General features: G+C 37.8%; 1 protein-coding gene across 7 annotated transcripts in view; it reads left to right on the forward strand.

Moving 5' to 3' along the window:
• Positions 1-12,315, forward strand: part of MYO3B (myosin IIIB) — a 207,594-nt gene that overhangs the window by 41,678 nt on the left and 153,601 nt on the right. For 6 of the 7 annotated variants that reach the window (XM_061453077.1, XM_061453075.1, XM_061453076.1 and 3 more), the window contains one exon: positions 9,755-9,900. In XM_061453077.1, the coding sequence (XP_061309061.1) occupies positions 9,755-9,900 (146 nt within the window). Of the gene's footprint in view, positions 1-5,056; positions 5,139-9,754; positions 9,901-12,315 lie in introns of those variants that run through there. The other variant, XM_061453087.1, reaches the window with a different exon arrangement.

Raw genomic sequence — 12,315 nt, forward strand, 5'->3', positions numbered from 1 at the left:
ATGGTACTTGCAATAGAAAGAGTTCATAGGAAAATAGGGTGAGGGTGATGTAAGGTGTTGTTTTCAGCTCAGTGTTCTTACTGGCAGTATGAAAAGCAGTAGCTTATAACCATTTTGACTGACTCAAACATCTTCGAGGGCTGTTTTTTTCTGTGACTGTGAGGCTTGTTTAGCAGCAACATGACAAATCAAAAAGATCTGCCCTTGAGCATTTGTTCTGAGCAGAGTGTGTGATTAACAAAATTTTTGCTGAAAACTGAAAATAGAGGGAATAACTATTCTGTGTTGGAAGCAACAGAGGAACTTGGAAAGGATGCATCAGTTTCAGAGCAGCTTTGAAGTAAACTCACTGAAAATCAATCATTGCTGTTTAACCTAATCAGTATTGTCTCACACTTAACAACCATAGACATGCAGAAACTTGAACACTGAATGCCAAAAAAAGATAAATAAGATAACATAGTTTAAATATGGTGAATACTTAAACCTCTCTCTTGCCAAACACTTAAGGTACTGAAAAACTGCTTCTTGTATGCTGAAATAAATTGTGTTGAATGCTAGCAGGAGGAATCAGATTTGAAACTTTTGAACTGAACCACCTATGCATCTCTAATTCTAAGCCTTAACATGTTTTGTCTTCAACCTCTAGTGCAGAGCTGAACAAAATCTAGTTCAAATAGAATTGCAGTTTGTTTTTTTTTTTCTAAATGTATCATGATTTGGCTGGAAATTTGACCCTTGAAACCAGCTCAGTTAGAATCTGTTCATGTTTTCTTTGGCCAAATTCTACTTTTCAGAACACAAAGAGAAAGATACTTGAAGTCAGAAAGAACTGGAGAGGTGCTGAAAGTAATTTAAAACCATTCAGAGTATGCTTATATATTTTACTGATAACTGCTAAAAATGACAATGGTGCGTGAATATTTAGGTTGTAAAAGGAACATTAGTAAAACATAGTTGATCCTTTGAAGAATTATGTGTTGAAATATGACATGTGATAGTAGGAAAGGTTGGGACATTGATAAAGGTAAGAGTTCTGTAACAATGAGTTAGCCAGTGGTAAAATCTTGGCTTTGTTTTGCTATTAATTACAGGGGGATTTCAGATGTAATATTATTATTTAAAGCTGTGTTAACTCTGTATTTTGGATGTTTGTTAACCATCCTCCCGAGGTGAAGTAGTGATCAGTAAGACCGCCCCAGATTGTTTTCTTTCCAGCTGCTGAATCAAGGCATACTCCTTGGGATAAAATTCAATGTGTCTGAGCATGAGAATATATTTTTGAATTGTTAGAACAGTAAGTGACTAGTTTAAATTGTTTTTCTTTTTTTTCAGTGCTCCTGTGTGGTTTTTTTAGACTTTGAGCCTGATTATAAGTGTGTGCCTAATCCTGAAACAATGAGTAATATTTGCATTGTTTCAGTATAAAGCTGTGTTTCTGCATAATCTAAAGAGGCATCAGTGAAACTGGTAGTTTCTGAAACAAGTAATTTCATGTAGTTAATGTAGTTTAAAAATATATGAAGGGAAAAAATCTAATTTTGCACAGACTCACAGCAGCTTTTCCACTGAGGCCAATATTCATTTCAGTAAGGGCTGTGTTCAGAGCTAGAATTCTGTCAAAAAAAAAAATAAAAAAAATCCTCATTTTGGTAAACTAGGGCTGATTTCTCATATTTACCTCTCTCAGAGGAGACATCAACAAATTACAAAAAAAGTCCATTTACCAGTAAATACATTTCATGTGTAGTTAAATACTGAGTTGGAAAAACAGCACAGAAAAGACAACTCCATCACTAACCTGGGCTTAAGTTTTTAATTTACTTTAAACAAGTACAGTGATACATTCCTTTGAAACTACTAAATATATTCTCATTTTGTCACACTTCAACCTAGCTTGTTTTCCAGCCCTTTCTAGCCCATCATGGGACTCAAGCCAGCAGCCTGTTAACAGTTTTAGGTCTCTTCACTTTGATTCCTTATTAGCTAACATTAGCTCTTCTGGTATGCACATTTTCACTACACTTTTAAATGCCAAATAAGTATGGAATTTTGTAAATGCTGATTTATAATGAACTGTAGGAATCCACTGCTTAATATAATTGGATATAGATTTTCAAGAACATATATACACTTATTTTTCAGCCTGAAAGGAATTTAAAAACAGTTGTACAGTGAAGCAGTATGCATATTTTGTGATATGGAAACACAAGGGATTATCTACCTTCCCTAGAAAGGAAAATATTTCCTTTTAAGACCTTCCATGAAGGTGTAATAACTGTTCTCTTACAGGTAATGATTAGATAGATTACTGAATTAGCTCTTACAATTTATTTCTTTTTTTAACCTTGTGAATTACAGTAAGTGAGATAAGATTGAAAACAATTTACAAAAAATAACGATGTCATTTGGAAGAAACTTCACAGATAGGAATGGGAAAAACTTCTGCTGCTTTTATAGAATTTGTGTTTATCTGCCATGATTATTAATAGTGAAGTGATTGAAAATCCCACACATTTAGTGGGTAGAAATAATAAATGCAGTAAGAAAATGGTAAAAATAAAGAATGGTGGCATTAAAACATTCATAACATAGATTTTTGTTGAAGTGTGATTTGAATAATTGCTTGTTGTTTAACATTACTTATAACAGTATGTGTTAGGCGTAAGGTGAAAGGGAACAGCCTTGTCGTGGTTTAAGCCCAGCCAGTAACTCATGACCACATAGCCGCTCACTCACTCCCCCCCCCTTCCCTCCCCCCCACTCCTGGAGGGGTGGGGAGGGGAATCGAAAGAATGTAACTCTCACGGGTTGAGATAAGAGCAGTCCAGTAACTAAGGTATAACACAAATCACTGCTGCTACCACCAATAATAATAATGATAAGGGAAATAACAAGGGAAGAGAATACAACCACTCACTGCCCACCGACCGATACCCAGCCTGACCTGAGCAGTGATCTAGCCCTTCCGGGTAACTGCCCCCAGTTTATATACTGGACATGATGTGCTGTGGTATGGAATACCTCTTTGGTTAGTTTGGGTCATGTGTCCTGTCTCTGCTTCCTCCCGGCTTCCCCTCCTCTCTGGCAGACCATGAGACTCAAAGTCCTTGGTCAGAGTAAACATTACTGAGCAGTAACTAAAAACATCGGTGTTATCAGCATTGTTCCCAGGCTGAAAGTCAAAACCACAGCGCTACAGCAGCTACTAAGAAGGAGAAAAATGGCTGCTACTGCCGAACCCAGGACAAGCCTACTTGGCAAAGACTCAGAAATTACATCCCTGCTTTCAGAAGTTAAAGTAGTGGGACACCACTGCTCTAAAAAGTGTGTCAAAAATTAGGGAATGCTAGCTGCCTTCTTGAAATGCAGAACTGAGTTTGAGCATGTCCTGTGTTACATGTGGTGAATAGGTATGGGCATGCTGGAGAGGACCTACTGCAGTGTCTGTGTGGGAAGGCAGAGTGGGAAGAGTGGCAACCATTGATAGGGCAAGATTGTATGGAAGAACTGAGGAACATAGAAGTGGAATGGTTTGCTTAGGGACTTACAGCAGGTCAGTGGCAGAATGTGGGATAAAATTAGGGCTCTAAATGATCGCATGAGGCTGAATTTTGATACAGAGGTTTCTTTAAAGGGGATGGCACACAAGAAAGGCAGAGAGTGCAGCAGAACAGCATCAGCAAGCTCTCCCTGCAGAGCAAGGTCCAGCAGAATGCATCACCTCCTTTGCCTCCAGGAGAGCTGACCTCCTCATGGGCTAGCATGGTAGGAGGGGGTTGAAAAGGATGTAGCAGCTGGAGGGAACCTTGCCAGTAACCTTGATAACATGATAATCTTGTGAAGGGATGTGGAGGGGTTGCAGATGCTTCTGTTTTGTTCTAAACTAAACAGCAGCTATGGAGGGGTTGTAAAACTTCCATGTAAGGTGATTAAAGATTTTAAAAAACAAAACAAAACCAAAACCCTCAAACCAGTAGAGAAAATAATTTCACTACCACACTGCTCTGCCCTGAGATCCCTATGAGAAATCTGTTTACTTAGGAGACTGGAGTTGCCTCCTAGTTTTCAGTTTGTTTGTGAAACACCATTTACAAATCTGTGCGAGGTGTGTAGAATATAATTCTTACAACCCAGAGGTAAATCTGTGGGTCAGAAATAAAATGGGTCAATGCTACTAGCCTTACTAGCATTGAAGCCTTGAATAAAGGCTGGTATAAAGCAAAACAGATTTGTGTACTTAAAAGCTTATCTGTTTTTCCCCACTGTATCATTTGGTCTAATAAAAAGTATTGTGCTTCTCTACAGATGTAGCCTGCTGGCAGAGTAGTCTAATGGTCTCAAGAATATTTCACTTGGGTGAATTGAAAGCAAAAATAAAAATTGGTTACTTGCAGGTGTTAAAACACAATTGACTTCTTGACATTTAATAAATTTCAATGAATCAACATTAATTGTGATAATTACCTTGAAGAATTATTTAAAATGTTCATTACTTTCTATTTTGGGAACTTTTCTAACAATATAATTATTATCTGATACACCATGGAAAAATTTATATGATGATAAATAAGAAACTGAAATCCAAATAACAAAATGGGGAAATATGGAACCAATTTCAATCAGAAATTTGCTCTTTTTTGATTATATGAATGTGCTTTAGGGGAGGGAGAAAGGGAAAGAGGGAAAGAGGAAATGAGGAAGGGATAGAGATAGGTATTGCTTTGGCCTGGATAATTCAGTATCCCCAGTGCTGCTAAATGCTATCATGAAAGATAGTTTCCTCCCCCCCCATGCATAGTCATTAAAAGAATATTTGCTATTCTATCTCCTATGTATATAAATGAAGTTGGGTTGCATAGTGTAATGTGGAGCACAGAAGTTCAGTTGGTTTATTCCATTTGGCTTGCATAGCTAGCAGTTTTGTTCTCCTTGCAGCAAGGGTAACAATTTTGTGCCACCTTCATTTTACATACTCAGTGCTTTTCAGCATTGTGCTCACACACTTCATAAGCTGCTTAGTAAGCCACGTCAGCTAAGTACAGCACCACCCTAGTTCAGGAGTTTCAACGTTTTTAACTCCAGACTTCTTTCTGCGGGTGGGTCACCAGCTCTAATTGTGTAGCAGTCGTCTCCAGGTAGCACATCTGTATTGCTGTTAACGTTATTGTGTATGCTTGCAGCTATACTTTGTACGTGCACGGTATACTGAGGCAAAATGAAAGTAAGTTCACTTCTAATAATTCTAGGTAAACTTAAAAGGGTTTGATATATTTTGCTTCAGCTAAACATATGTATAGCTTCCTCTCTGTGAACAAGTTAGTGTTTTCCTTCTTTTGAATACACCTGTGATCAACTTATGGGCTTGCTGAAGTCAAAGAAATCTTTGCATTGATTTCAGAACAAGTGGACTTATATCTTTGAGGTCTTCTAGTCAGGGTTAGAATGATCTTATGTATCTCTCTGAAGTTTTGTGTTCTCTGTAGAAGTGGTAAATCACACAGAATGCTTAATCACTGGCTTCTCTAAATACCCTCCAGTTAGTGTGACTGATTTGTTTATATGCCATCTTTGCCAGACCACTGAATTCCCCTCACTTCACCCTGTCCTAGTATGACCCTCAGCACAATTAGTGTTGAAGCTACCATCGTGTTGTCTCTTTCTGTGTGGTGTTTAGGTGCTTTCCATCCTACCACAGTATGGCGGGGCATGAAATCATGATGAAATTACAGCTAACACAAGAAGTGACAGCCTGTCTCCTTAGCAACACGGGCCACTGTGTGCATGTAACCAAAGGGAAAGACTTGGTGCTTATTCCTTTAGTGTTTACTGGTGAATCTCAAGATTAACTACGTCCTCCCCCAAAGCTTGGGCATGATGAGTACAGTGTTTGCAACAATGCAAACTACCTTCTTTTTTGCTTGTACAAGGACAGGGAAGAATTTGCTGGATGTAAAATAGGTACAGATGTGATGATGTCTTTGCAAAAGGTACAGAAAGGAAGTAGCATTTTCTTTCAGTTTCAGATAATTTCTTCTGGGCTCCCTATCTTCATGCCCCACTGGGCAGAGCAGGCGTCAACAGAGCTGAGAGGCAGTCTCAGCTCCAGAACCTTGACCAAAAAGGACAGATGATTCCAAAAAGATAAGTATCTCTGAGTTCCCAATAGAGGCTGGAACATAATGAAAGATAAATAAGTTGAATTTTTCTTTTGTATTTGGCTTTTAGAGATATTTGCTCTGCAAACAGTTGCAATAGTTTCCAAGGCAAAACAGGACTGGGGCATTCCCAAGGACTTAGCTTGTAAACTGTGACTGAGAGAACTCCTTCAGATCTCAAGACAGTGTTGTCTGCTAGCCAGCATATAAAGCAAACTGCTGATGTGCACTTCCCCTTCATTAATGAAAAGCTGTAAATTTGACTCTTGCATTAAAATTTAAAATTAGTGGCATTTGTGTGTTTTTAAGTGGTGCATAACTTGGTAGGATTCTAATAAATCCCACAGAAACTGAAAACTTGTTTCAAACTAAAGTGACCATTAAATTGATATATATGCTGCATACTTAGTATCAAAAGAGCAGTTAATTTTGTATGTTTTCTGTGGTGCTTATCACACTATAGTCAAGCTACTGTGTGAAACATACTGGATTGAACAGTCCACTGGCTGAATTTTTTTATAAACGAAAAAGAGTGCAGATTAATGGAAATATTTTTCCTAAAAGGATCACTGCAGGCTCTGATATTGGAGTGGAGGAGAATCTAATAGTGTTTAATTCCCCTTGGTTAGAGTGCAAGTATTTTGGCATAGTGTCACATTACCGACATGTACCATATTTACTGGAGGTGTAGCTGTTAGCTGTGGAGCAGAAGACATACAAAGATACATTATTTTCTCTTTGGTAGGTGATATATTGTGAAGTTGAGAAAATCTCAGACCTTTTTCCTTTTTGAAACAGCAGTTGCAGTATACTTTCTTTCCCCCATATATAATGAGTACAAAGCCCTCTGATGCTCATGTTATTTTAGTGTAGCTTAAGCTTTCTAAAATGGAGGTACGTAGCAAGTCTTGCCATCAGCCTGTAGTTAGAAGCGATTGTGATGTGCTTTAAGAGGAAAAAGTGGTATTGTCTTTGAATGTGAGAGACCAGCTACATCTGGCACTGCTGACAAATTCCATTGGGACCTTGTGCAGGCCCTTCTTTTCCTTCCCTTGAAAATAAAAATTTATTCCTCTGCATCATAAAATTGGAGAACAAACAGACAAGTCTGCAAAGGACTCAGCACACTGATAAGTCAGGCAACTTCTCAGATGGTCACTTCCAGAAGATGGGCTCTAGCAGCTTTTTAACCAAGCAGGTAACTGTTTTTCGTGTGTTAAAAATGAAAGGAGAGCACAGCATTTAATTAGTCATATATGGACAAGCTTCTTGCAGCTTCTAAGTCATGGTCTGGAAGTTGATTTACTTCCTTCCTTTGCTTCCTTTGCTTGCTTGCTTCCTTCCTTCCTTTCCTTCTTTTCTGTCCTTCCTTCTTTTCTTTCCTTCTTTTCTTTTCTTTCGTTCTGGGTGTCCTTGAATATACAGGTGGTTTGGGGAACTGTATAAAGAAACAAAAATAATCAAGAAATACAAGCTTCCCTTTCAGTCTCTGAGCAAAACTGCAATGTAGGAAACTCCAACCAACACCAGTATGGCTTCCTTATAATACATTATTTGATCTTTCTGGTGGATCTTCATACTGACTTTCTTCCAAGTTTTTGCATCAAATTTTGTTTCTTCTCTTTAAAGGCATGGTACAAGGAAATTAAACTATCATATAGGCCTCTGAAATAAGGGTGATGGTTTAAAGCCTGAGTTGCACAGAATCTATCATCTACTGCACAGTAAGACTCATCTTTTTCAAGAGGTGATAAGGGGATCTCTGGGACAAGATCAAGGCTATAATGAACTCTTTGAAGAACAAAGAAATATTTCAGAACTTTCACTTCTGTTGAAGACAAGTGAGATGGGGAAGTGATCTTTGCATGACAACTGAAAATCACCACATTAGCTAACAAAACTCTGCCTTTTGAGCTAAAGAAAATAAATCTCTGGACCATCCTTCGCAGTGCTTATTTTCATTTTTTCCCCCATTCTGATTATCTGATAGTTGATGTGCAGGGGAATGTGTATGTATGTTTTTCTCAGATGGCTTGCAGACATTCTGGTGACCACTTTATCAGTTGTCTTACAGATCACCAGTGTTCTTCAGACAATAGTTGAGAAACACTGGTTTAATACTTTATCAGAAGATTCTTTGGCATTACAGCAATAAAGGGGAAATACCAATGTCAGTACTGTATGGAAAGAAATTTCTTTGGCATACTAACCTGGAAAAATGAGGGGGAAGAGAGGGTTCTCAACACTTGACAAAGCATTGATAGAAAATTCAGGAAAGGTCTTAAATTTTCTGGACTGATTTTCTCTAGGAAAGGAACTGAACTATTAGTGTGTGGCAAAGGAATTAATTAATATCCAACTTTACTGTCAAAAAAACTCCCCCCAAACTACAACACCCCCCCTCCCTATTTTCATATTAATTTAACTAGTATGTTCAACACCCCTGGCTTCTAATGAAATAAATGATGAGTGCTGTATGATGGGGTCCTGAGTCCTTGACGAAGAGGTGGACAGGCCATTGGAGCTTGTTGGATAGAATCTCAACCAAAGGCAGGAACACCTCTCTGGTAGGTGCAGGTTACAGAGAAAGTCACCAAGAGGGCAAGCTGGAATCGGCAGCTTCTCCAGGAAGGGTTTTCTTCCACAGCAGGCAGTGAGTGGTCCTTTGCCAGCATGTATGTGGGGTGCTGACTTGCATATTGGCATCTCTGCAAAACATTGTTCCAGATTGAAATCATGGAAGCTGATAATAGCGATATTTGGGGATCTGACATATTTTCAAAGCAATTGGTCAATTGATGAGATTTGGGAAGACAATCTTGAGACGGATCTCAAATCATGGTTGAGTAAAAACCAGTGAAGCTGTGATTTTTGTCTCATCCCTTGCAAAGATAAAGTTTGAATCTCATGTTTAGACACAGAATTTTTTCCAGCTTGTATGAATAGTTAGCTTATGGTTAGGATGCAAACTGTGGGTTAGCTGGAAGTGTGCATCATGTTTGTAATGTTAAACATTTCTGATGTCCAAGGAGAGACTCCTGTTAATGTCAATTTTTCTTAGACTAGCTACAGGGTATGTTATTTAAATTTTTTTTTAAACTACTCAAATTTAGTAGAGACAAACTAATAATAAAAAAGAAAATAAATTGGCAGAAATGACTGATGGAATATTCTTATCTAAAACCAGCTGTGCAAATCAGTCTAGCCTCATGAATAGTCATAGAAGTTAATAAGAACAACATCAATAGGGTTCTCTACTATTGTAATAGACTTCTGTTAGAAGTGCTTTTAAAAAACTGGATTTAGTAGAGTGATGTTCTTTGTATAGATATTTAAAGCATCCCGTGGAGCTTCATGTAGTTAAAAAAACAGGGAGGGTGTTGTTTTGTTTTTTAAAAGAAATCACAGATAAGTTCTAATTTACTGTTACGTTTTCATGGGGGGGGTTCCTAACTGGGATATACAGGCACACATACGTATTTGAAAGCTACGTAGGATTTTAGACATGAATCAAAAATGACATTCAATGTCACACTAGGATGATGTGAATAGTACATTAGGTTAAAGCGTTGTTTTCTCTGCTTTTTTTCTGATAGGTCATTGCTTGTGAACAACAGTATGACTACTCATATGATGCTCGATGTGACGTATGGTCCTTGGGAATAACAGCTATTGAACTGGGGGATGGAGACCCTCCCTTATTTGGCATGCACCCGGTGAAAACCCTTTTTAAAATTCCAAGGTATGGCACTAGATGGCTCTCTTCACTCACTAGTTTGTTCGAAGGCAGTCTAGGCAAAGGAGAAATGCTTGGTAAACGGTTGTGCTTCAAATCCTAAGAATATTTAATTGGAAAAGGTATTAAAAAGCTGTAACGTTAAAGACTTTTTTTTCAGCCTGAAATCTACAATAGTTTACACTGAGAACACCTTGAAATGATAAAGACTTATGTATTTATTTTATTCTTAGAATGTAAGTCATAAAGTATCAAGATACCTCCCTTCAGAAGTACTTTTCTTAGTTACTGTCGATGAAAACATTTGTTTCAAAAAGCAAGAAGCCAACATCTGTAACTGCTGAATAACATTTTTAAATATTATTTCCCTAGAGTCTTAGGCTTGTTTTACTGTGGAAGAAAATCACACAATTTTTGACGATGCTGTGAAGCAGACTGGCAGTTCAAGCAAACTGTAGTCATAATTTATTTTTTAATTTACCTAAGGATGTTAAAATGGGAAGATTTCAGTTGTCATACCTGGACATGAAAAGAGATAGAAATTCCCTCTATGTATAGTCAAGTGAATTAGCCATATTATTTCATGCTATTTTTGTTTTCGTTTTGTTTTCATAGAATCACAGAATAGTTTGGGTTGGAAGGGACCTTAAAGCTCATCTAGTTCCAAGCCCCTGCTATGGGCAAGGACACCGTCCCCTAGACTAGGTTGCACAAAGCCCCATTCAGCCTGGCCTTGATCGCTGCAGGAATGGGGCAGCCACATTTTCATTTTGTTTAGTCTTCCTGAATAAATTGAGATTGACAGTGTAAAACAGAGTTTAACAGCAGAACAGTTGTAATAATAGAACAAATACAGAAAGAATTTGTCCATTATTCATTAGACTGGCATATACTTGACTTTTCCACATTTTGCTCATGAAGAAAGAATCACCAGTAACTGATAAATTTTTAAAGCTTCAGCAATACAAGTGTTTGACCTTTTGTTATCTGCACAGTTATCATAGGCTTTCAAAATTTCTTCTGATTGCAATTTGCATTTCTGATTAAGTCTATTTATATGCAGGTGCAGTTGTGCTGGGTTCTGCGTCATAGTTCTACCCAGCTCAGACATGAGCTACCACCACTCTTTCCAAAATTATTCATATTGAAGCAGTGGTTCATCTTGTTGCCTTTGCACAAGTGTAAAACAGGTCTTGGCAGTTAAGGCAGAAAGGGAGGCTTTAGATTACTAAAGCGATATCTATAAATTTGATCAGTGCTCAAAATGTTTTAGATAGGCATAACTCCTACAAAAAGTATCAGCAAGCAATGAGAAGATACACAGAACAGGGCATGTAGAGGCTTTGATTCCTATGAATAGTTTACCGCTTTCCTTATTTGCTGTTACATCTGTGTATGACTTAGCAAAACAAAGGTAAAGTATCTATCTGATTAATTAAGTAATGGGCACATTTGTTAAATAGAATGGTAGCAATTTTTAAGTTGAGAGATTTGCCTCTGCTTTGCATTTATGAGCCGTAACCCTGCTGCTGGTAAGTATGTGCTCATATTACATAAAGTAGGTAGTGGTGAGTGCCGAATGGCATAAGGTTCTGGGCTATAGGAGACAGAGCTTCTCTACTGGTACTTGTTTGAAGTCAATTCACAGCAAAAGTAAAAGATGCATTCCCTTCTTATAGTAGTTAGACAGTTTAGTAGTAGTATCCTTCATTTGGATATCCTGAATTTGTCCAATACAAATTCTCACCTACTATAGCATCTGGTAGCAAAAATGCTTGTAGGGCAGCTATATTTTATTGGAACAACTCTCCCCTTTGTGTGCCACTTCCTAGCTTCATTTGGTAACCCTTACCTGCCTTATGAGAAGAGGAAAGGTCCAGTCAATCCCTGTTGCCCCTCTCCATATGACTTAATGCCATTGTAAGATCCAGTCAAAAAATAAAGGAACCCTGCTGGGGTTTCCTTTTTTGTTTTCTTTTTTCGTTTTCTTTCTTATTTTTCTTTTTCTTGTTTTTTCCTTTTCCTTTTCTTTTCCCTTTTCTCTGCCCTCTGTTTTCTTATTGCTTCTCAGTTTCTTACCCAAGTTTCTCTTGAAAAAGGCAACTAGCAGGAGGTTAGCAGTTGCTCAGATTATCTCAAAGCTGTAATTTGCCATTCAAACCATATTAATATTGGAATACAATGAAGCTGAATGCTAAGGCACACACTTCTAATTCTGGGATTCTGGTAGTTTCAAGAACTTGGTCAGAAAGCAGTATAACCTTATATATATATACAGCCTTGTGTATTTACCTATACTTTAATTTCTGACAGATACAGGATGTAACTTGTTGATAACAGCTGCTCTTTCAGCTGGGGTTTCTTGTGGTTTGAGGTGAAATTGGAAAATCAGGTTTCATTTAGCTATTGCTAAATGGACTA

The sequence above is a fragment of the Pezoporus flaviventris genome, unplaced genomic scaffold (assembly GCF_033815535.1).
Source record: "Pezoporus flaviventris isolate CSIRO_AGI_PZ_B2104156 unplaced genomic scaffold, CSIRO_AGI_Pfla_v1 ptg000001l, whole genome shotgun sequence".
Classification (NCBI taxonomy): domain Eukaryota; kingdom Metazoa; phylum Chordata; class Aves; order Psittaciformes; family Psittacidae; genus Pezoporus; species Pezoporus flaviventris.